At 40.4% G+C, this 23,688-nt stretch overlaps 1 protein-coding gene across 1 annotated transcript in view; it reads left to right on the forward strand.

The window, feature by feature from the left end:
- The window catches only part of LOC135477784 (uncharacterized), a 36,658-nt gene extending 13,927 nt beyond the window's left edge, over positions 1–22,731 (forward strand). The window contains exon 2 of the mRNA XM_064757985.1: positions 22,204–22,731. Coding sequence (XP_064614055.1) covers positions 22,204–22,731 — 528 coding nt within the window. The remainder of the gene's footprint in view (positions 1–22,203) is intronic.
- The last annotated feature ends 957 nt before the right edge of the window (positions 22,732–23,688 follow it).

Consider the following 23,688-nt stretch of genomic DNA (forward strand, 5'->3'; position numbering starts at 1 on the left):
AGCCCTTACAATGAGGCATGCACATCTATAACAACTTGACCTGGCCTGCAACTGCCACCACCACCAACTGCTCCACAGCCACCAAACTCCTCCCCCTCCACTTCCACCCACCAGAATAGACAAATCAATCAGGTTTCAATTGTAACGATTTTGTCACCATACCAAACAGTTGTACATAAATCCATGCCCATGTATATACACATATACAATGTGTATCTGAATGGGTTCTTTGTGGTTTAAATCCCAAGTCTAAGTGGAGGAGATTCCCCTCCAAACAATAGCATAAAAACTCATGATTTACTCTGTTTTATTTTTATTTATGTATCTATTCCTTTGGCATTTTTAACCGTACTCAAGAAAAATCCATGTGTTCTTCATGGTGGGAGCATTCTTTAAGGCACCAGCTTTATGGTGGGAGGAAGCCTGGCAGAGCCTAGGGGGAACCCACATCCATCCGCAGGTTGCTGAAAGACCTTCTCACGTAACTGATTGGAGAAGAATTGTGTATTAAAATCAGTGTGGTGTATTATCACTGTAGGAGTGAAACAATGAGGAATTAGGTATCCTTTGTGAGGAACCACTTCGCACTAACTCAATCATGCTTTCCCTGAAGCTAAAGATGCTAACAAGCAGGCCTACAGCCAAGACTCGGCAGGCCTATAATTTGGAGGAGTTTTCAAGGCGGATCCATCCCAATGTCACTGAGCATCTTGGCAATTACCTAAGCACTAAATGGCTCGAGAGGAGGCTAATTAACCCAAGCCCTTGGCATATGTGACAGATTATATGGCACAATTGCCATCCAATCAATGTCACACAATTTTGGCATTAATTCAGTATGAAAATCCCAGATTCTCTGAAGTCCAATTCAAGTCCAATCTGGTTTCGACACCTAAAGAAAATGTGCATGCTGCGCATTTTGCCAGACAACACGTGAACTGACACTAGGTCTTGAACCAGTAACGGGATCGACGGTATGCTTGTAGACAGCTCTGCAGCAAATGACCAGAGATTGGATTCCGCAGAGACTCTCACAATACTATAAGGCATTCATCACACGTTCCCTGTCCAGCTGTCCTGGCTCATTGTAATCAGACTGGCCCACACCCATGAAACCAACAGTAGACGAGTTCATCACACCTGATGGTAGACTCACGACACTTAGACCGTGGCAGGCGAGAAATCAGAAATCAAGAATCCATAGCAGTCACTCACTGTGATCGATTGTATAATTAAGGCAGTGGCAGGCCAAACTTTGTGAAATGAACGGCTTGTGGCTTAATAGCAAGAAGTACACACAGATTTTCGAAGCTTTTCAAAACCTGGAAAAATTCATGTCAAATTCCGAGCTTTACAAGATTTTGTAAGTATCTTTCAATTTTTTTTATAGCCAAATACACATTTGGTTATCAATTAATCAGTACTCAATGGAGCTTTTTTTTTTTTTATTAAAATTTATTTAACTGAAACAAAAGCACAACAGACTGCTGGGCCAAATTCACAGCTTCAGATAACTTATGAGTTGTTAAAGTGAAATGACAAACACGCTGAATTCAGTGTTTTAAATTCACCGATATTGGTGGTAAACCTACATGTATACACACATTATGAATGAATGAATGAAGGATTGTGGCTGTATGGCACCACATCGGCAGCATTTCAGCCATATCGTGGCAAGAACATATTTAAATCACGAAGTCATGAAAGGTTTTCGATGTGATAATGATAACATTCAAACTTTATTCATTTATATATTTATTTGACTGGTGTTTTATGCCGTTACTCAAGACTATTTCGTTTATATGTCGGCAGCCAGCACTATGGTGGGAGGAAACCGGGCAGAGCCCGTAGGAAACCCACGACCATCTGCAGGTTGCTGTGAGACCTTCCCACGTACGGCTGGAGAGGAAGCCAGCATGAGCTGGACTTGAACTCACAGTGACTGCATTGGTGAGAGGCTCCTGTGCCATTACGCTGCGCTAGCACACTAACCAACTGAGCCATGGAGGCCCCTACATTCCCTACACTACATGCTCAAGACCAGCTAAAAAAAACAAAAAAAAAACAAATTTAAAACTTGAAAACCATAACATTTATATATGCAAATTTATGTCATTCCTGGAAAATTGTAAGTATATACATGTACATCTATGTGTAATAAAGACAAACTATATTCTATGATATAGGTCAATGGTCTTCAAACATTCAATAACCGCATCTCCAGCAATACTGTCAAATAAATCAAATATAGAGGCGACTGCATGTGTCATATAGAGATATAATCTTCATATCTTCATACGTTATGAAGAGATACCCATATCTATATAGTCATACTTTGTCAGGACTTCAAGGAAGCTATAATACACATCAACTCATCATACACAGTTATTAACATTGTGTATTGTTTGGGGTTTTGTGTCATACATAAAAATGTTTCATATAAGGAGGAATCGTCAATAGATTTTTTATGTACATACATTTATATATTGTGTCTTTTTGTGGCAAGTCAAGTCCATGTTACCAAAGTGCTGCTGCCATGTTTCATGCCGAAGACTCCAGACAGGACACCCCACCATAAACCAAATATTATACTGTCAATGGGCCAACCAGACCTGTTTCCTAGCTCAAACCTCCCAGTGCTCAGAGCACCAAGCGAAGCAGCATGCAACCAGTATAATTTCTGACACTGACCCGACACATGTCTTACACACATGCTAACAGGCAAGATATACACACACACATTGTGCCAATCAGAATACCTATACATTGCTGGCTTCCTGCTCAAATTTCAGGTACGTTGCTAAATGAGAAATTCAAGTGTTTGTTTATTTACTTGATAGGTGTTTAACGTCATACTCAAGGATATTTCACTTAGACCACGGCCAACATTATGGTGGGACGGAAACCGGGCACAGTCCAGGGTTTCCTCTGCATGCTGCTGGCAGACCCTCCCCTGTATGGCCAGACAGGAAGCCAGCAGGAGCTGGACATGAACTCACAGCGACGGCATTGGTGAGAGGCTCCTCAGTCATTGCGCTGCATTGGCATGTTAACCACCTTGGTCATGAAGGCCCCCTCTGGAACTAAATGGGCTCTATATACATGTACATGTATGGCCCAGCATGCCGAATTCACGCATAAAAACAGTCCAAAAATTCCGTGAGGCTTGGCTATTTTAAATTCATAACACCTTGGTCAATTAGCAGGTCTAAGTGTATATATAGGTTAATTATAAACATTCAAGGCCTTTTCGTACATGTACTTTCAAATTGGCAGTGCATGGAAATACAAAATACCAAAGAAACTAAAATCTTCAATAATTGTTGCGGCACATGTATCTCAAATTGACAATGCCCACTGGGGTGTTGCCGTGACCCTATTTCTCGACAGATTGATTGCGGGTGCTTGTTAACATGAACACTGATAAACAGGTGGAACTTGAGCCATAGGTAGGTAATTTCAATATAGATGCGCATATAAATGAAACGGATAATATCTCTGGATACAGAAGGCTCTGAGACAAACCAGCCGATGTTTCCCTGGAGCATCTGTCAGTTAACTCATCGCACTGGCCTCGCTCCAACAATGACTGATTAGTCATGATTTTAACAAACACCACAAAATTCGTGTTCGTCATAGACGCATCCTCTAGGTCCAGAATAGAATGAATATTTCATAAGACAATTCCTTTTCCTGTCTGTGTAAGATGACCTCCTAGGCATTTATCTCTATTATAACTACAGCATAGAGCAGCGCCCAATCTTCCACTATTTTCACCGCATGGTCAAGCCTGTACGGAGAACAGACACATAATAGAGTCATCTCTATATATTCACGTTTGAAATTTGAAAAACCACTCTTTTCATTCATTTTATTCTCAACAATCACTTCAGACAGAAATTATCATGTTTTCTATATTTTATTTTTTTTTGTGTATGTGTTTCACATAAAACAAGTAGCATCTTTGTACATAGTACATGTATATATATAGTACTGATGTTTCTTTACTCATTGTTTCATCAGGATTCAATGTTGTACTATCCGTATTCAAGAATTTTTATTGGTGGGAGAGTGAAAGGCAAGTTTCCTCTTAATTTATTTATTTATTTATTTATTCGACTGGTGTTTTATACCATATTCAAGAATATTTTACTCATACGACAGTGGCCAGCATTACGGTGAGAGGAAACCGGGCCTGGAGGAAACCCACGAACATCCACATGTTGCTGGCAGACCTTCTGTTTTCTCTTAATGAACTTCATCTGCACGTAAGACCACTATGATGAATGGCCATATATGCTTAGTGTCACCTCAAGACCCACAAAACTGTTCAATCATTGGATTTTAAGACGTCCCTACCCATAACAGGAAGTGACCTAACATATGTGAACACGTGTCCTATAGCTATTGAAAGACGAGCATCTTTAACCACTTGTCCATCTATACAGGCACTCTCTTTATCTGATAATATAGTACAGGTAAATATATACACTGTAACTGGAGAATTATGATTGCAAACAACTGGTCTAACATACATGCATGCCCATTGCATTACCTGAAGGATTGTGGTCAACTAGAGAACTTCATGGCTAAAAAAAAGGGCTAAATACTTTAGCACTGTACATGCATATACATGCAGATGTATTAAAGGAAAAGATCTGAAGAGGACATACATGTATGGCAAGATAAAAGCCTTGTGGACAATGGCAATAAGAACAAGGGGGTTAAAACAGAAGTCCTGTGGACAATGGCAATAAGATCAAGGTGGTGAAGACAGAAGTGTGATGGACAGTGACAATAATAACCAGGGGGTAACGACAGAAGCCTGATGGACAGTGGCAATAATAACCACAGGATGGAGACAGAAGCCTGGTGGACAGTGGCAATAATAACCACAGGACGGTGACAGAAGCCTGATGGACAGTGGCAATAATAACCACAGGATGGTGACGGAAGCCTGATGGACAGTGGCAATAATAACCACAGGATGGTGACAGAAACCTGATGGACAGTGGCAATAATAACCACAGGATGGTGACAGAAACCTGATGGACAGTGGCAATAATAACCACAGGATGGTGACAGAAGCCTGATGGACAGTGGCAATAATAACCGCAGGATGGAGACAGAAGCCTGGAGGACAGTGGCAATAATAACCACAGGATGGTGACAGAAACCTGATGGACAGTGGCAATAATAACCACAGACTGGAGACAGAAGCCTGATGGACACTGGCAATAATAACCACAGGATGGAGACAGAAGTCTGATGGACAGTGGCAATAATAACAACAGGATGGAGACAGAAACCTGATGGACAGTGGCAATAATAACCACAGGATGGTGACAGAAGCCTGGTGGACAGAGGCAATAATAACCACAGGATGGAGACAGAAGCCTGGTGGACAGTGGCAATAATAACCACACCATGGAGACAGAAGCCTGGTGGACAGTGGCAATAATAACCACAGGATGGTGACAGAAGCCTGGTGGACAGTGGCAATAATAACCACAGGATGGAGACAGAAGCCTGATGGACAGTGGCAATAATAACCACAGGATGGTGACAGAAGCCTGGTGGACAGTGGCAATAATAACCACAGGATGGTGACAGAAGCCTGGTGGACATTGGCAATAATAACCACAGGATGGTGACAGAAACCTGATGGACAGTGGCAATAATAACCACAGGATGGTGACAGAAGCCTGATGGACACTGGCAATAATAACCACACCATGGAGACAGAAGTCTGATGGACAGTGGCAATAATAACCACAGGATGGAGACAGAAGTCTGATGGACAGTGGCAATAATAACCACAGGATGGAGACAGAAGTCTGATGGACAGTGGCAATAATAACCACAGGATGGTGACAGAAGCCTGGTGGACAGTGGCAATAATAACCACACCATGGAGACAGAAGCCTGGAGGACAGTGGCAATAATAACCACAGGATGGAGACAGAAGTCTGATGGACAGTGGCACTAATAATCAGGTTATGGAGACAGAAGCCTGACGGACATTGACAGTAATAACTGCAGGATGAAAAGGCAGTCTCTCACGGACAGTGCTACATGTACAATGTATATACATGTAATGATCAACATGCAGCAGAGAAGGAAGACAAAAGCCTGATTGGAGGATTGGAGCCTCAAACAGTAGAATGAGTCAGGCAAGGCCCTTAAGAGCATTTCACAAATTAACACATGAACTTCTTGTTAACTCAAAACATGATTGCCCCAATCCTGCCAGCATATTTTTACATCTGCAAGTTAAAAGATGTGCAAGTATGCTTTTGAAGAAGGGCTCGTAGAAAAAGAAGGATCAATTACCTATTACGTGTTTGAGACTCATACATCCTCATGCTACTGAAGAAAAGTGAATTTGACAACTGAGTGAGAGATGCAATTGCTAATTTAATAAATATGCATACAAACCGTGTTAAAAGAGACACACAATTGAATAGCCGACTCGGCCAAAGAAAAGCGCTTATTAAATATTGACAATGAGCCTTCATCGATCAGCCACACAACAGTTCCTCCCTAAATTTCCCAGCGGGTCTTTTTTCAGCCCCCCACCCCTCCTCCCCATTAATATTTGACAATGAGCAATTCTGAATTTCCACTGAACAAGATGAATAAGCTAACCACATGAAATGCATGTAAACATTATACATATGTAATGGAATGAGATATGTACAGGGCTAAAATCTCCTTTGTGGAGAGTTATCAGACTGAAAACTATCCCAGAGTAAAAGTCATTCTTGACATGATACATGTACATGGATAGAACAGTACACAACTTGGCCTTTTACATCATCATGTAACCCATGACTCACTGCATCCAGCGGTATTTCATGTTTCAATGGACTCTTTTATTAAGTTCTTTCAATCCTTTATTTGTTCAGAACAATATTTCGATGATACTCTACATGTGTGTCTGTACAATCAATGTGTGTCTATAGTAAGGGTGCAATTTCTCAGGTGAGGGTGTTGATCGAAACACTGAAGTTCCAGCACAATGTACCTGTAACATACACATATAACCAACTTCAGACAAAATACTACCGTTTTCACTGGACAGAAAATTGGGGTCGTGTATATTCCTGTATTGTTGAGCCAATACCATATTTGTCTGTTGACTAGATTATCTCCCTTTCTTTGGCAGTGAAAACAATGACGTTGCTAAGGCGACTCGTGGATGCATCAGCCTTCACTGCCGAAATAATGAATCTTTTGTGGCATAGCGAGAGGAAACAGAAATACAAGTTACATAAGATAAACGTAATTCACTTCTTACTACCTACATATACATGGGGTAAGTGTAATGATGTAGCTTCAAATTATCATTGTACACTTTTCTTCAATTTATCACTTTTCCCTTCCTCCAAACACATATAGTTATTCTATGAACACCAAGAATTAGTTTTTCACTGTATACAAGTACATGTAACAGTAAAACTTCAATGGGACAGTCAATATTACCTACATTGCTCCCATCTCATCTGTTCTAGGCATTATACACCCAGGCAGAGTCCCATTTTGACTCTAACCACTGCTTCAGCAAGTTCATCTTACCTGTAATCAATTCATCTCTCAACACCAAATTGTAATTATACTCTACACCTTGCTTCAATTAATCATTACAACTTGAAATTACTACCATTTTACATTGGCAATAGTCACTGCACACCCTGCTTCAATTATTCACTATTCATTCTGCATATACACCAAGCTTCAATTATTCACTATTCACTAAACATGTACACCAAGCTTCAATTATTTACTATTTACTCTAGACGTGTACACAAAGCTTCAATTTTTCACTCTAAATGTACATCAAGCCTCAATTATTCTGTGATCTTGCAGGAGTTGTCAATTAAGTTCAGTAAACATGTAAATTGGTACAATACTTTGTGCAACATCTAGAACCCAATGCAACAATATTCCAATAGGCTCTACCTTCTCTGTCTGCATGATCTGTATGGGCTAATAACATTCACCACCCAGGAGGCCGCCGTACATGTACATAAAACGTCTGTTCCTTATCCCGAAGTAGGATGATAAAACTATCGGGGCTTTTAGTTTGAAAGTGTGACATATTTACTGATATAAACCGCACGCATAAAACACGTTACCATGATGTGTAGGGGGACAAGGAGCTAGGATATGGCTGTGTCTTTTCCGATGGCCTCGTACCGCAGAGATGATGCATTATGACGATCTAGCACAAGACTCTTTTATCCTTTCCACCGGTATCCAGAGACACAAATTATCTGACTCGACAGAAAATTCATAAAACCATAGATATATGCCTGGCAGCCGAATTGTAATGTCTCCTCATCAATTCAAATGCCCGTCAGTTTACTTCACAACTATAAATCCCAAATTTCTCAGATTCCCCTGAGTATTTTAAGAGAAGGCTTGAAAACCTCGGCTGACAGATCACATAATCTACATGGACAATTACCGTTTCCTTACGAGGCGAGAGCGAAACACCAGACAATACAGGCTATTATTTCACTCGTTTTTTTCTGCAATCCTGTTCTATTTTTGTATTTCAACTTTTTTTTTTTTTTTATTATTACTTTTTGGTTAATGCTAACATCTTTTTAAATCATTTAGGTAAGGTCTGAGCTTCCTAATCTCTACTGTGGCAAAATTAAATTATGTTTGTTTGTCCTCAATGGCATCCTTGTGTTCTGAATGAGGGGAGAGATGTGGAGATTAAAAATGTGTGTGTGTGTGGGGGGGATTGTGGGGGGGGGGGAGAGAGAGTTCATATAAACCCAAGCCTTTCATCTGTTTTAAGGCCTAAATTGAAGATGAAGATGTACATATACATGGCCCATCCATCCTTAAAAAAGAAAGTTTTGCACTTAAAGGCCAATTTCGCTGGTAATGAAGAAATGAAGAAAATGCAAAGATTTTTTTTCTGGAGTAGACGAAATAAGAACATTTGAGCAGGGCTCTTTCTGGTGGATAGGTACGTCTATACATGAGACAATTTATATTCATAAATATGTAGCCTGGTGGCTTTATTCTGTGTAGACTCACAAAATTAGATTTTTTCAGTGTGAAGCTCTAAAATCAATGAATGGGGAATTTAGGGTAATAAAAAATGTGTTCTGATGAGATCGTGTAAAATACTTTCAGCCTTCTTTACTCCATATATGTATATACAGTATAAAACAAGTAAGGAGGGTTTCGAATGCAAACTCTTTTGTCGTTTAAGGTAAAAACCGTCCTACTGTCGAAAATGTTAAATGACATTATTTACTGATGACCTGTCTCACTGTGTTCTAGGTGCACCAAAAACCCTTCGTTCCCTCTGGAACCCATCATGTTCACAAACGTGAAATGTTCATTTTTCTCCACAGTTAGTGTATTCTAAACAACTGTTTGTGAAACTTCTTCCAGACACCCATATTATAGCAAATGTGATCAAAATTAGTTGCCTCATATTTTGACAGGTCACATGACACTGGAGGACTTTTTCTACCTTTAGTGATAAAAGACTTTGAACTTGAAATTTCCCTATTAAGAGCAAAAATTCACATTCAACTTTAATGTAATGGTTTCTTGACAATACTCGAGGTGCAATATTATTTGGGCAACTCGAGCTAGTACTTGTGTACATGTATACACATATCTCTTTGCAGCAGGTCAGTGCAAATCACCATTCCTACAGCATCAGACTTAACACCGTTCCTATATTCAGAGTGTTCGAAAAGGGCAAGTAGCAGACTGCAAACAGTTGTCTACTGCCTACTTTGAATATCCTTACCATTTAAATCAATGGTAATTGTGGCAGGTTACTTTTGGACTCTGACACCCTTCAATTCTAAGTGAAAACCCTGTTACATACCATGTAATAAATCTGGGCTGTGCACATTTTATATGCAGCTAAGAATTCACATTTTATAACGCATGAAGCAACATGAAAATTACTCGTACATGTAGCTGCAAGGAAAATGTACTGTAATCGTTTGAACAAAAAAAGTACTGTCAGAACACAAGCAGTCCCATGGGAGTTACATATACAGTACATACTCTCGTTCCTCAACCTCTTCCAAATGAAAGAGCACTTTTCAGTGCAATTTTTATGCACATTTACAATACGATTTAGGAGACAAAACTAGATTCGTCGCATTGGCCAGTTTCAGGGCTTCACAAAAAGCATTATTTTATCAGTCTATAAGGAGTAGTGCCTTCAGAATATGGTTAAACAAACACCTTTCAATCATGCGAAAAGGTTGAAGAATTACAGTAACAATGTTGGAAAGGAGCCCTTTATGACAAAGTCTTTTGCTTGCCTTTAAAGCTGTAACATGGATTAACGTGCTGTGATCTTACTGTTCATGACTGTGGGTACTTTGAAAACAAAGACACTGCTGTAATTCTTCAAACTTTTCACATGTTTGCAAGGTGGTTATTCAAGCATATTCTGAAGGCATTATCCTGTGTAAACTGATAAAATTATACTTTTTCTGAAGCCCCGAAATTGGCCAATCCATCCAATGTACTTCTGTCTTGAAGAAATTAAGAATGTACATAAACTGTGTTAAAGGTTGTTCTTTCATATGTGAAAAGGTTGATGAATTTATTGTATTTTACATGTACAGGCTGGTATACACGTATGTCCATCTGAATGTACATGTACATGTGAACATGTTCAAAAAGTTTGAGAATTAAGGCAGCAGACCAATTTGTGCTTACATATCTGTTCTCACTCAATGTCTGATTGTACAGTGAACCCTAAACCCCAAATCGTTTCCTTACTTCTCACCCCAGAAAGCCTTCAAAGAGAAGAATAAAGTACCGCAGCAAACTGTATCAGTTTTTATGGAGACTGAATGTCAGACGTTACATTATCTTGATGAAATATCAAGCCAGAAGAACGGGAGATATCCCTTGATACCATACAGCTCTGCTGGAGATAGCGTCTCGTTGATATTAAAGTCCGGCGAAGTCGGCTTGGTCCAAGGCAGGAATTACCGGCAGCACAGTGTATAAATGCCCTATGCAAGTATAATTTCATTTGTCTCGCAGAGTTTGGGCTGGTCGTCGGAGCAGTGTCTACCTTAGGATCGAGTCATGGCCGTTTTAATCGCAGGATCTCTGAGATAAAACCAGGCGACAGAACGGCTGAGAAAAGAGCCAAGCTAGAGTGACATGTGGTCCGGCGTAATGCGATTTGTTACAACTGTCGAACATATTGCACGAGTTTTCATCGAAACTTGATAGGCTCTGGCGGATTGGTGAGACGGGCAACTTGGGGAAATAAAAACACAATTTGGCTGATCACAGCGCTGGTCATTACAACAGACAATGACTTAATGACATACGTTAGGGACTGTTTCATTACAGACAAGGCTATGTGTCATAAGAACTATATACATATACTGTATAATACAAAGTGCAGCGGGATACATCTACTGGTGCATAGGGACTTCATTTCTAACATTATATATACACCAGCTACACATACCCTTTTTCTTCTACTTTTTGAGACACCTGGTCTTCTCATTTTAGCCAACATATATGTAACTCTAGCAGGAATACTGTTTCTTTTTTTCTCACATGGTTAGACCATCTAATGAACAACATACTCATATCTTTACATTTCCAAAAGCCTGGTAAAGAAATGTAATATTCTACTTTCAACACTACTAATATCTGTCCCAAATTTCGGGAGAATTAGGGCAGTAGGCCTACAGTATGTGTGCATCTAAATCCATGTATATCTTCACCTACCTTAATTACCACGAAGACTGAGTTCCGGCAGCTTCGACTTTCTCGGGTTTAATTCAGCTCTACAAGTAAAATATGAAGCAGTACTTAAATATGAACTAAACTTAAACTGGATATACATGTAATAATCAATCTGTGAAGAAACTTTATACAACTTACGCATTCAATGTTTCTTTTTTTTAAATGAATGAATAAATGACATGAAATCAATAATGTGTATTCCATCAAAAGAAAAAACAAACAAGTTATCTGAGACTGTACTGTACACAAAATTTATGAAAAGTAAATACACATATAAAACAGTATATAAACACTGACCAAGTGATACGAACCTCTCAGCATGACAGACATCAATCAACTATCAGCAAAATTCCACATTTTGTTGCAAGTACAGAGTAGGTGACCAAGTCTGAGGTGTCTATTGCACCTCATTTCTATGAGGTAACCAAATAAAGATGTTAGCTTTTGATTGGTATTTGACGCAGTACTCAATAATATTTAACTTATATGATGGCGACCTGCATTATGGTGGGAGGAAATCTGGCAGAACCTGAGGGAACCCAAAACCATCTGTAGGTTGTTGGCAGACCAGAAAGGAAGCCACCAGGATTTGAACTCAGAGTGACAGCATTGGTGCCACTCCTGGATCACTGCGCCGGGCTGGCATGCTAACCACCTCAAGCACTGAGGTCCTGTCAGCTTTTGGGCTCAACGGCTACTAGCAGGCTATGGGACACCATCATTATATATATATATATATATATATATATATATTAAAAAAAAAATAATAAAATGCCTTCACAACTTTCTACATTCTGTTATATTCCAACTCCAGTTTCAAACTTCATGTCATTTTCAAGGAATATGTGATATATGGATTTTTCTTATATTTCTTCAAATATATACATGTATATATATATGATTTACAGTAACAGGAAGTGAAAAGTTTGTTGAAGGTGACATGAAGCCTAATCAAACAAATGAACAAAACCAAAAGCTAACATTACAAGCTAATTAGATGATTACAGACTGTACACGAATACATGTAACCACAGAGTCAGAATATTAAGGTTTTGAACTCTCAAAGAACCGGCGATGCAGAAAGGAGGTTTGATAATTCCATGTACATATAGGTGAAGACACAAATTTGTTTTGGCAATTGACAGACACACAGTACGTGCACACGTGCAAGTCGTGATAACCACTGGCTGCATGATCACTTCAATATCCAAAGGATTCAGTCAATCAAACTAACTGCAGCATTGTGTTGAATATTTGTACAAATTAATTTATTTATCTGATTTGATTGGAGTTTTATGCTGTACTCAAGAATGTTTCACTTATACGATGGCAGGCAGCATTATGGTGAGAGGAAACTGGGCCGAGCCCGGGGAAAACCCATGACCATCCGCAGGTTGCGGGCAGACCTTCTCACCTACAGCCTGCACAAAATAAGGAGAATAATATTCTAGTATTGTACATGTATTTAAACATTTCTTCTGATATAGATATAGGTTTAATACAAGGCACATGTACACGTAGGCTAAGTGCCCAGAGCTGAGTCAGAATTGTCTGTGGTGTCCAGTTCATATCTGCGACAGTCTGTGGTGTCTAGTTCATACCTGTGTCAGTCTGTGATGTCACATTCATATCTGTGTCAATATGTGGTGTCCAGTTAATAGCAGCATGAGTCTGTGGTGTAAAGTTCATACCTGCATCAGTCTGTTGTGTCTGGTTTATATCTGAATGAGTCTGTGGTGTCCAGCTCATACATGTGTCAGTCTGTGGTGTCCCATTCATATCCATGTCAATATGTGGTGTTCAGTTCATACCTGCATGAGTCTGTGGTGTCTAGTTCATACCTGCATGAGTCTGTGGTGACTAGTTCATACCTGCATCAGTTTGCTGTGTCCAGTTCATACTTGAATCAGTCTGTGGTGTCCAGTTCATACTTGAATCAGTCGGTGGTGTCCAGTGCATACCTGTGTTAGTCTGTGGTGTCCAGTTCATACCTGCATCAGTCTGTGGTATCCAGTTCAAACCTTCATGAGTCTGTGGTGTCCAGTTCATATCTGCATCAGTCTGTGGTGTCCAGTTCATACCTTTGTCAGTCTGTGGTGTCCATTTCATATCTGCATCAGTCTGTGGTGTCCAGTTCATACCTACATATAGTGCCTGTATTTTGCACATCTGATAGATCTAGAGGCCTCCGTGGCTCAGTTGGTTACCGCGCTAGTATAGCGTAATGATCCAGAAACCTTTCACCAATGCAGTCACTGTGAGTTCAAATCCAGCTCATGCTGGCTTCCTCTCCTGCCGTAAGTGGGAAGATCTGCCAGCAGCCTGCAGACAGTCTTGGGTTTTCCCCAGGCTCTGCCAGGTTTCCTCCACCATAATGCTGGCCACCGCCGTAGAAGTGAAATATTCTTGAGTACAGTGTATAACACAAATTAAATAAATAAATAAATCTGATTGGTATATGTACTCGACTTTAAGCATGGACATGTATACTGCAATTCAACCTTTTCACATGTTTGCAAGATGTTCATTCAACCCAAGCATAATTCTCAGAGTATTATTCTGTGTAGGCTGACAAAATAATGCTTTTTGTGAAGCCCTGAAACTGTTCATGCAAACCAATGTAGCTTTGTCTCAATGAAATTTACCCAAATTAAAAGGTGCATAGAACTACACAGAAAGTCGTTATGTCATACTCATAAATTTATTTATTTATTTGATGTGTGTTTTACGCCGTACTCAAGAATATTTCACTTATACGACGGCGGCCAGCATTATGGTGGGTGGAAACCGGGCAGAGCCCGGGGGAAACCCACGACCATCCGCAGGTTGTTGGCAGACCTTCCCACTTACGGCCGGAGAGGAAGCCAGCATGAGCAGGACTTGAACTCACAGCGACCGCATTGGTGATCATACTCATAAAGGTTGAGGAATTAGGGTAATTGCACTGCACTGTACCAGCATACGTGTAGCTGAGGGGTGAATTCCTCAGACATACCATATATTTATGTACTGATATTTGCTTGAAGTTTTACGCCATACTGAAGACAGGAAGACGTGTATTTCAGTTACAGCATGTATGATGGTGCGAACGCATGGCTACTATGTTCCATGAGAGTTGTTTTGTGAGTTGACAGCATGATCGATTGCCTCGGCCAATCACTCATCTCACCAGCAGCTGTCCGCTCTCATCCTCCCGCCAACAGTCACTCTCTCACTTTGCACCACTGTTTAGCCCTGATCCAATTTCCATGAAAATCGGTCCTTTGGAGCAGTGGCTTTCAAGGTTAAAAATCACCCACAAAGCTGACCTCAGATAGCAGCACACCCATGATATTCTCTGTTCCTTGCCATCCAATGTCACAATCTATTTCTCATCCTTCATCCGTTCCAAATAACTTCTGCATAATTGCATTTCCTATCAACACCGCCAGCCAACTTTTTTCTACCCCTTAAGCTCCATTGACAAACTCTGCTAGAATTACTTCATAACTGATCAGAGGTTTGGCAACAAGTCTCACATCAATAACGAAAAAAAAAACAACTTAATATAACTTCAGAAACCTGCTGGTGCAACTCTTGAGCTAATCATTGCCTGACTTGTAAATGTTTTTCTGTCTTTGCCAGAGACAGTTATCGGAGAATCTGAAATGTTAATCAAACCAGTGGAGCAAAGCTTTAATATGCTAAAATAAACTTGAATATTTGCATTGATGTACTTGTCACTGTAATATGGACAAATGTTTTTAACATCCCACTCGCTCCACTGATTATATCTGACCAAAAAAGGGATGATTTACTGAGGCAAAGGTAACACAGATTGATCTAATATTAACTAATATGCCAGGAAATCAATAGTTCATATTTATAGTCAACTGATGATTCCGTTAAAACTGATCCAAGAGCATGGCTGCAGAAACCTAGGTACATATACTGTAAGTTTTCAACATTTTCAACCTCTAAAGCCTTCTTTTTTAGTAGAATTTATGCATACAGTTATAATGAAAATGACTTGTTCGTGTCACTAAAGATGCACGTTTCATAAAATTGGCCACATTATTTTTCTACACCCCATAGTTCTCACAGAATGTTTCAAAATATTGGTTACAGTGGTAGAAGAATTGGGGCGCATGAACATGTATATACTTGATTCTTTAGTCTAAAGTTTTTGGAACAAGAGACGGCATTCCTCCAGATCCGTGAGACTAGTGTTTGCTGTTGTTCTGCCCCTTTCCATTAAAACCTGTTCCTGCCCTTCCCTGTTAAAGCCCCTTCCTACACATGTATACATGTACGTGCATGGAATTACATGTCTACTGTCAACAACAGGGAGCATATTATGTTCACATGTTGATTAAGGCCTACAAGTGCAATGAACAGGTGAATTTACAAGAGGCTCATGTTTAATACCATCAATCCTCAGAGTTCTCTGATAACACAGGTGTATGTTTCGTCCAATTTATATTTTACCTTTGACTAAACCAGTACATAAATGACTAATCAATACTTCATATCAAGATCTTTGAGAAGGTCCATTTGATATTTTGCCTTCCTTATTACACAAACGCCACACTATACATCACTGATTAGATTAATCAATACCAGCTTTTCCAAGGTTTAACCTTTGGTAATATATAAGTTAGCAGGATCATAAGAAATACAAACTGTTATCTATCGAACTAGTTAAATTTGTGAACACCCTTGTGCATATTAACTATCTCAATGATTTTCGAGATTACTGTATTTATCATAAAAATTGCTAAATACGAGTACTGTACCTTCTTCATATAGACACAAATTTGAGTAATGTACCGTCTTCATATAGAAACAAATAAATATCAAAATACTGTTGGTACTCATACTTAAATATTTTGCAGTAAGCTATCATCTCATCATTCAAACACACCTCAAAACACCTTTCTGAGGTTAACAGAACTCCCACAATCTGCTAGAATGAGAAGGTAAATGTATTAAACCTAGTCAAGAACAAAATTTTGAGTTTATTATGGTATATTATCTTAGGCCTCAACCTGACCTACAGTATGCTATCTCAGGCCACAACCTGACCTACAGTATGTTATCTTAGACCTCAACCTGACCCACAGTATGTTATCTTAGACCTCAACCTGACCTACAGTATGTTATCTTAGACCTCAACCTGACCTACAGTATGTTATCGTAGGCCTCAACCTGACCTACAGTAGGTTATCCTATACCTCAACCTGACCTACAGTGCATGTATGTTTTCATCAGGCAGAGGTTTGTACTTTACATGTACATGTGTTGAAATGTAAACAAATCCTCCAGATGCAGTACTTTGACTATAATACTTACATGTAAGCTAAATGGCAAGCTACAGTTGTACATGTAAAAATCTAAATGACAAACTACATGTAAAAATCTAAATGACAAACGAAATGTAGACAGCTAAATAACAAGCTACAGCTGTACATGTAAAAAGCTATATGACAAGCTACAGTTGTACATGTAAAAAGCTAAATGACAAGCTACAGTTGTACATGTAAAAATCTAAATGACAAGCTACAGCTGTACATTTAAAAGGCTAATTGACAAGCTACAGCTGTACATGTAAAAAGCTAAATGACAAGCCACATGTAATAAGCTAAATGACAACCTACATGTAATAAGCTAAATGACAAAGCTACATGTAAAAAGTTAATGACAGTAAGTGAGGGAGTGCACTCTCCCCTTCATGCTGAACGCCAAACGAGGAAGCTGCAACTTCCTCTTTTTGTCCTAGGTGAAGTTAATGACAAGCTACAGTTGTACATATAATAAGTTGAATGATTTATTTATTTATTTATTTATTTGATTAGTGTTTTACACCGTACTCAAGAATATTTCACTTATACGATGGCGACCAGCATTATGGTAGGAGGAAACCGGGAACAGCCCGGGGGAAACTGTCTCTGTCTCTGTTACATGTACATGTACATGTATGTGTAAAGCTGTTTGATGCTTAATTAACTTCACACAGAGAATAAGACAGATCAACTTCAAATCAGGAAGTTATCATCCAGGAATGTGAATCCCTTTTTGAGGTAACTCTCCCATGTTAATAGTGCTGAAAACAAGGTGTATAATAAGTTTTCTATTTCTAGCAGCTATAAATGCTGCTTCTGTGTGTAAAAGTAAGTTATAGATATTACTGAAAGCGCACCTTCAACACAGGCATCAATGGTAAAGAAGTGGAAACCAGGCAAGGGACACCCTACATACATTACATATATCAGTATTGAGAGACCAGTGTAAAAGTCTAATGTAACAAGCATTCATTATCTACAAGTCCCCATTCTATGTTCAAAGGGCCATCACTACAAAAAATCTATGTGGTGCAACCCAACCACTGGCACATGTACATGTATATCCTCACATGTATGCTCTCTGTCCTGCCTACAACATTTTTAGGGAAAATCCAATCATAACTGTATGTGCAGATCCATGCACTGACAAGAAATAACTTTCTACAAGTCCCCATTCTATGTTTAAAGGGCAGTAACTCCCTTTGAATAATTGATGTGACTCTATCCAAATAGCACACGCACATCCTCACATGGTCTCTATCATGCCTACAAAGTTTCATGGAACACCAATCAAACCTGTAGGAGATACATTGACAAGGTAATGACTAAGGACAGATAGACAGCCTGATTGTTATATTGCCTGGCATTATATTCTGGGGGGATGAAAAATTTATATGCCTGTTAATATAGTAATTTCTCTTTCACTGTGAGATTCTTTAACTAGTGCACTAAATTTTTTTGCAATCAAACAAATTCATCGCTCTTAACTCTGCACCAACCAGCAAAATTTTGAAATGCAACATGCAATCCAAACCTCATCCTGACAAACCTTAACAATACATGTAGATTTGAAAGATTCAAGAACACAAAACCCTCAAAGACAAGCCACTCAGCAGTTATTTCCTTCCTCGTTTTTATTGATCAAAAGCTGTAATGATCGAAATGTGCAAACTGAAAACAAAAACCAATGACAGCGGACATCCAGACTCCAAACTCAATGACAATTTAACAAGGTGATGAGTGCAAAGGAAATGAATGTGTCAGCGTATGACAGAGTTTTTAATGCTTAGATTGCTTCAATGTCCTGCAACAAATTGCAGGCTTTGACAAGAACATTACAATCATTACAGCGAGTTCTTCCAACAATAATAGACCAGAGATATCGCCTATTTGCACAGCACATTCATCAAGCTTTTTCACCCAGGTTCCTCAGTTAATTCTTCTCTCCTGTAATCATTATGTGGTATATAGTGCACAATGAACACAGGTATGTATTATAAAAAGAATCCAAGTTAAAAATAACCAAGAGATATAAGACCCAAGGTCACTTATAAGTCCCAAAGGGCAGAAGACTCAGTCGACACAAGACTCATATGCAGGACAATTAAAACACAACCAGACAAAAGACAAATTAAAGAAATTACCTTGTTCGATGTAGGGCTTAGCAGAGTGATGTCAGATTCACAAAATTTTATATGCATGGCACCCCAACAAAACTACATATAAATCTTAAACAAAAGCCTGCTTGTACTTAAGATAGAATCAAGATTCTCAGACATGTATGGTAAAAGTTGTAAGAATGAATGGAGGGTCATCATGATCATCAGACATATGCCCCTGAAAACTCTACAGAAAACCCGTTTTTCAACTTTCCTGAACCGATTTAAATTATACATTCAAATATTAGAATCCTTTGGCTGGTGTTATTGACCATTTTTATGACATTGGACATGGATGATGACTTTTTTTAATCTACAGTTTGGCCATGATCAACATTCTTGAAAAATGTCTCATTGTGAACACACATGCACTAAAGTACATGAAGCACTAATGCATGTACGTACATGTAGATGTTATTGTACAAAGAGTATTTTTGACCACTGATACAAATGGGTGTAGGGCAAAAGATCCACCGAACAAAAGGTCCACCCATAAAACACCCTAGGACAAAATGCCCCTCGGACAGAATGCCCATGTCCTACATCAAAAGCGGACAAAATACCCAAAACAATATCTGAATTCATCCAATAATGCTAAAAATCAACATTTATTTTGTTTCATTATTCTGGGCAGTGGGTATTATGTCTGCTTTTGACATAAGGCGTCGGCATTCTGTCCGACAGGCATTTTGACCTAAGGGTGTTTTGGGGGTGGACCTTTTGTCTGTATCCCGATACAAATACAGGTATGTGGCAGTTAAAAACACCAAAAAATAAGGTCCGTCAAGCTGGCCTTGGCTAGCTTGTCAAGTGAATTATTCACATGAATGAATGATTGTGATTTAATGTCACTGTGGCAATAATGCAGCCATACGGTAGCTAGTCAAATATTTCAAGAAATTTTCAGTGATGTGCATGCTCATCATAATCAAGGATTTGTTTCATATTGTCTTTTCCTTTAAGAAGGGATATAAGTATACTGTACTAGACTGGAAAAATCTGGTTCAGCTAAGCTCCACAAATACACCTGTCATCAATAAGACTGGCCATGTTACCACATAGCTCCCATCAGGGGGTTTGTTGATTCTATTCCCAGTATGTTTGTTGTTTAGAATACCACAGTAAAGAGTTTCACACTTCACCCATCTGGAGAAAGAGAGAGAGAGAGAAAAGAGAGAGGGAGAGAGAGAACCTCTACCTTCTGTTACACACATATGGAGTGTCTGGTTTCTTATTTGATTGCCCCACAGGAGGCTGACTGACCCCTACAAGTCTGTTAGCTCCAGGAAGCACACAGAGGCAGATAGCTACATACACTTGTTCACACATACAGACAATCAACATAAACACTGCTCTCCCTGGCTAGTCTGTGACTGATGGCTTACTTGTTTGTTTGATACATGAGGTCACTTTCAACACTTCTTGGATCATATTACAACAAAAAGGGGTTGGGACCGCACTGGAGGGGGAGGGGACATGGTGTACCCTGCATCTCAAGGAAATTACATGTATACTGAAAACACTAGACTGGATGCCCCAGTATACTACTGACCGTTATTAGGCCATATTTAAAAATAAGTTTGTTGAAGGCAAATCTAATTGATGCTTAGCCAACAGACCCAATGATCAAGGGCTGCTCGGGACAATTACAGCTTCAAATGACAACCAAAGCCAACCTAGCCAGAGCTGGATTTGAACCCAAATGTTCATTTGTGTGGCCTATCAGAACCCAATGTTCATCTGTATGGCCTATCAGAACCCAATGTTCATCTGTGTGGCCTATCAGAACCCAATGTTCATCTGTGTGGCCTATCAGAACTAAATGTTCATCTATGTGGCCTATCAGAACTAAATATTCATCTGTGTGGCCTATCAGAACCAAATGTTCATTAGTGTAGCCTATCAGAACCAAATGTTCATGGGTTGGCCTATAAGAGCCAAAGGTGTGTCCGTGTGGCCTGTCAGAATCAAACGTTTGTCCATGTGGGCTATCAGAAACAACTGTGGTATCTATGTTAATAACTGGAATAATACAGATCCCAGGATCAGTATATGCCTATAAGATTTCCAAAACCTGCCAGAACCAAGTTTTTAGCTGTGTATAGTCAATGACATATACAAACATATACATGCTGATGACTGCAATTGCAGACCAGAAAGATTGCTCAAACCTTTTAGAACCAAAGGTTTCAGCTGTGTGCAAAGACTGGCATACATACGTAACATGGATCACAGGAATATAGCATGCTTGTCTGTGTCACTATCCCAGCCTACTATAAAAACAAAATCACTGATTTATCTGTGTTGCTGTTAATTAATGGCATAACACAGATCACAGGAAAACTGGGTGCTTACAAAATTTTCCTAATGTACCAGAACCAAACACTATATCTGTGTGGCCTACATTGTAAGTATTGCCAGACAGAGTAATAAAGGCCACATTGCCCTCCTGCTGAGCAGCTGGGTAGCCTGTTAGTGCCTGGATATAACACAACTTTGGGAGTTCCCTTGTCCAGAGGGTACCCCTAATCCAATTGTCAGGGAATACAATGAATAGCAATCACCAAAGTTCTACCATTGACAGGCTACATGTACAATACTACTTGTACACATATGTAAATTACAGTCTCAAATTCTGTGTGGCACACCCAGAAGGCCATGTCTTACGTCCACAAACATCTTGCACAATAAAAAGTTTTATTAAGCTTTACCAAGATGTATCAGCTACTTCTTCACTTATCAATTAGTCTTAGTTATACCTGATTAGAGTACAGCATGCATCACTCCTATTAAAGTAACATATATATACATATGTCTGCAAATTCTATGAATTCATACAAGTCAGAATTCTTACCACACTTTATTAAAATAAAATTCAGTGTTTTAACATGTTTTTACACGTCACTCGTATCATAAACTTACAATACCATCACTAACACCCACTCCAGGAGTCACCGCCGCCTCCTCAAGGGCTCACCGCCGCCTCCTCAAGGGCTCACCACCGCCTCCTCCAGGGGTCACGCCTCCTCCTCCAGGGGTCACTGTTATCTAGAGGGGTTACTGCCTCTTCCACATCTCACCACTTGACGGGTCACCGCCTACCCCAGAGGTCAACTTCTCCTCTAAGGGTCACTGCCTCCTCCAGGGGTCAACTCCTCCTCCATGGGTCACCACCACCTCGTCCAGGAGTCACTGATATCCAGACTGGTTACTGCCTCCTACACATCTCACCACTTCACAGGTCACAGCCCCCTACAGGGGTCAACTCCTCCAGGGGTCACTGCCTCCTCCAGGGGTCACTGCCTCCTCCAGGGGTCACCACCTCCTCCTGGGGTCACCACCTCCTCCTGGGGTCAACTCCTTCTCCAGTGTCACCGCCTCCTACAGGGGTAAACTCCTCCTCCAGTGTCACCACCCCCTCCAGGGGTCAACTCCTCCTGCAGGGGTCACCACTTCCTCCACGGGTCACTGCCTAAACTAGGGATCATCGCCTACTCCAGTGGTCACCACTTTCTCCAGGGGTCACCACTTCCTCCACACGTCACTGCCTACTCTAGGGCTCATCGCCTACTCCAGTAGTCACCACTTTCTCCAGGGGTCAGCACTTCCTCCACGGGTCACTGCCTAAACTAGGGGTAATCACCTCCTCCAGTGGTCACCCCTTTCTCCGGGGGTCACCACCTCCACCAAGAGTCACTGCCTACTGTAGAGGTCATCACCTACTCCAGTGGTCACTGCTTTCTCCAGGAGTCACCACCTCCTCCACGGGTGACTGCCTACTCCAGGCATCATCACCTACATGTAGTCCAATGGTCACCGTTTTCTCCAGAGGTCCCTACCTGCTCCACGGGTCACTGCCTCCTCTAGGGATCATCACCTACTCCAGTGGTCACCACTTTCTCCAGGGGTCACCACCTCCTCCACAGGTCACTGCCTACTCTAGGGATCGCCTACTCCAGTGGTCACCGCTTTCTCCAGGGGCCGACAACCTCCTCCATGGGTCACTGCCTACTCTAGGGATCATCGCCTACACCAATGGTCACCCCTTTCTCTAGGGGTCACCACCTCCTCCACAGTTCACAGTCTACTATAGAGGTCATCGCCTACTCCAGTGGTCACTGCTTTCTCCAGGGGTCACCACCTCCTCCACAGGTCACTGTCTACTCTAGGGGTAATCGCCTACTCCAGTGGTCACCGCTTTCTCCAGGGGTCACCATCTCCTCCAGGGGTCACTGCCTATTCTAGGGATCATCGCCTACTTCACTGTTAGGTCACTGTTTCTCCTGCAGAGGTCACTGATCCTCTTATACTCACTTGTTCCTCCACAAGTCACTAGTCCTCCAGGAGTCACAGCCTCCCCCCAGTGGTTATCGCATACTATCGCATGAAATGCCACTCTAAATCATTCTGTCATCACAGCGCAGAACAGGAAA

Source organism: Liolophura sinensis, chromosome 11 (genome assembly GCF_032854445.1).
Source record: "Liolophura sinensis isolate JHLJ2023 chromosome 11, CUHK_Ljap_v2, whole genome shotgun sequence".
Classification (NCBI taxonomy): Eukaryota; Metazoa; Mollusca; class Polyplacophora; order Chitonida; family Chitonidae; genus Liolophura; species Liolophura sinensis.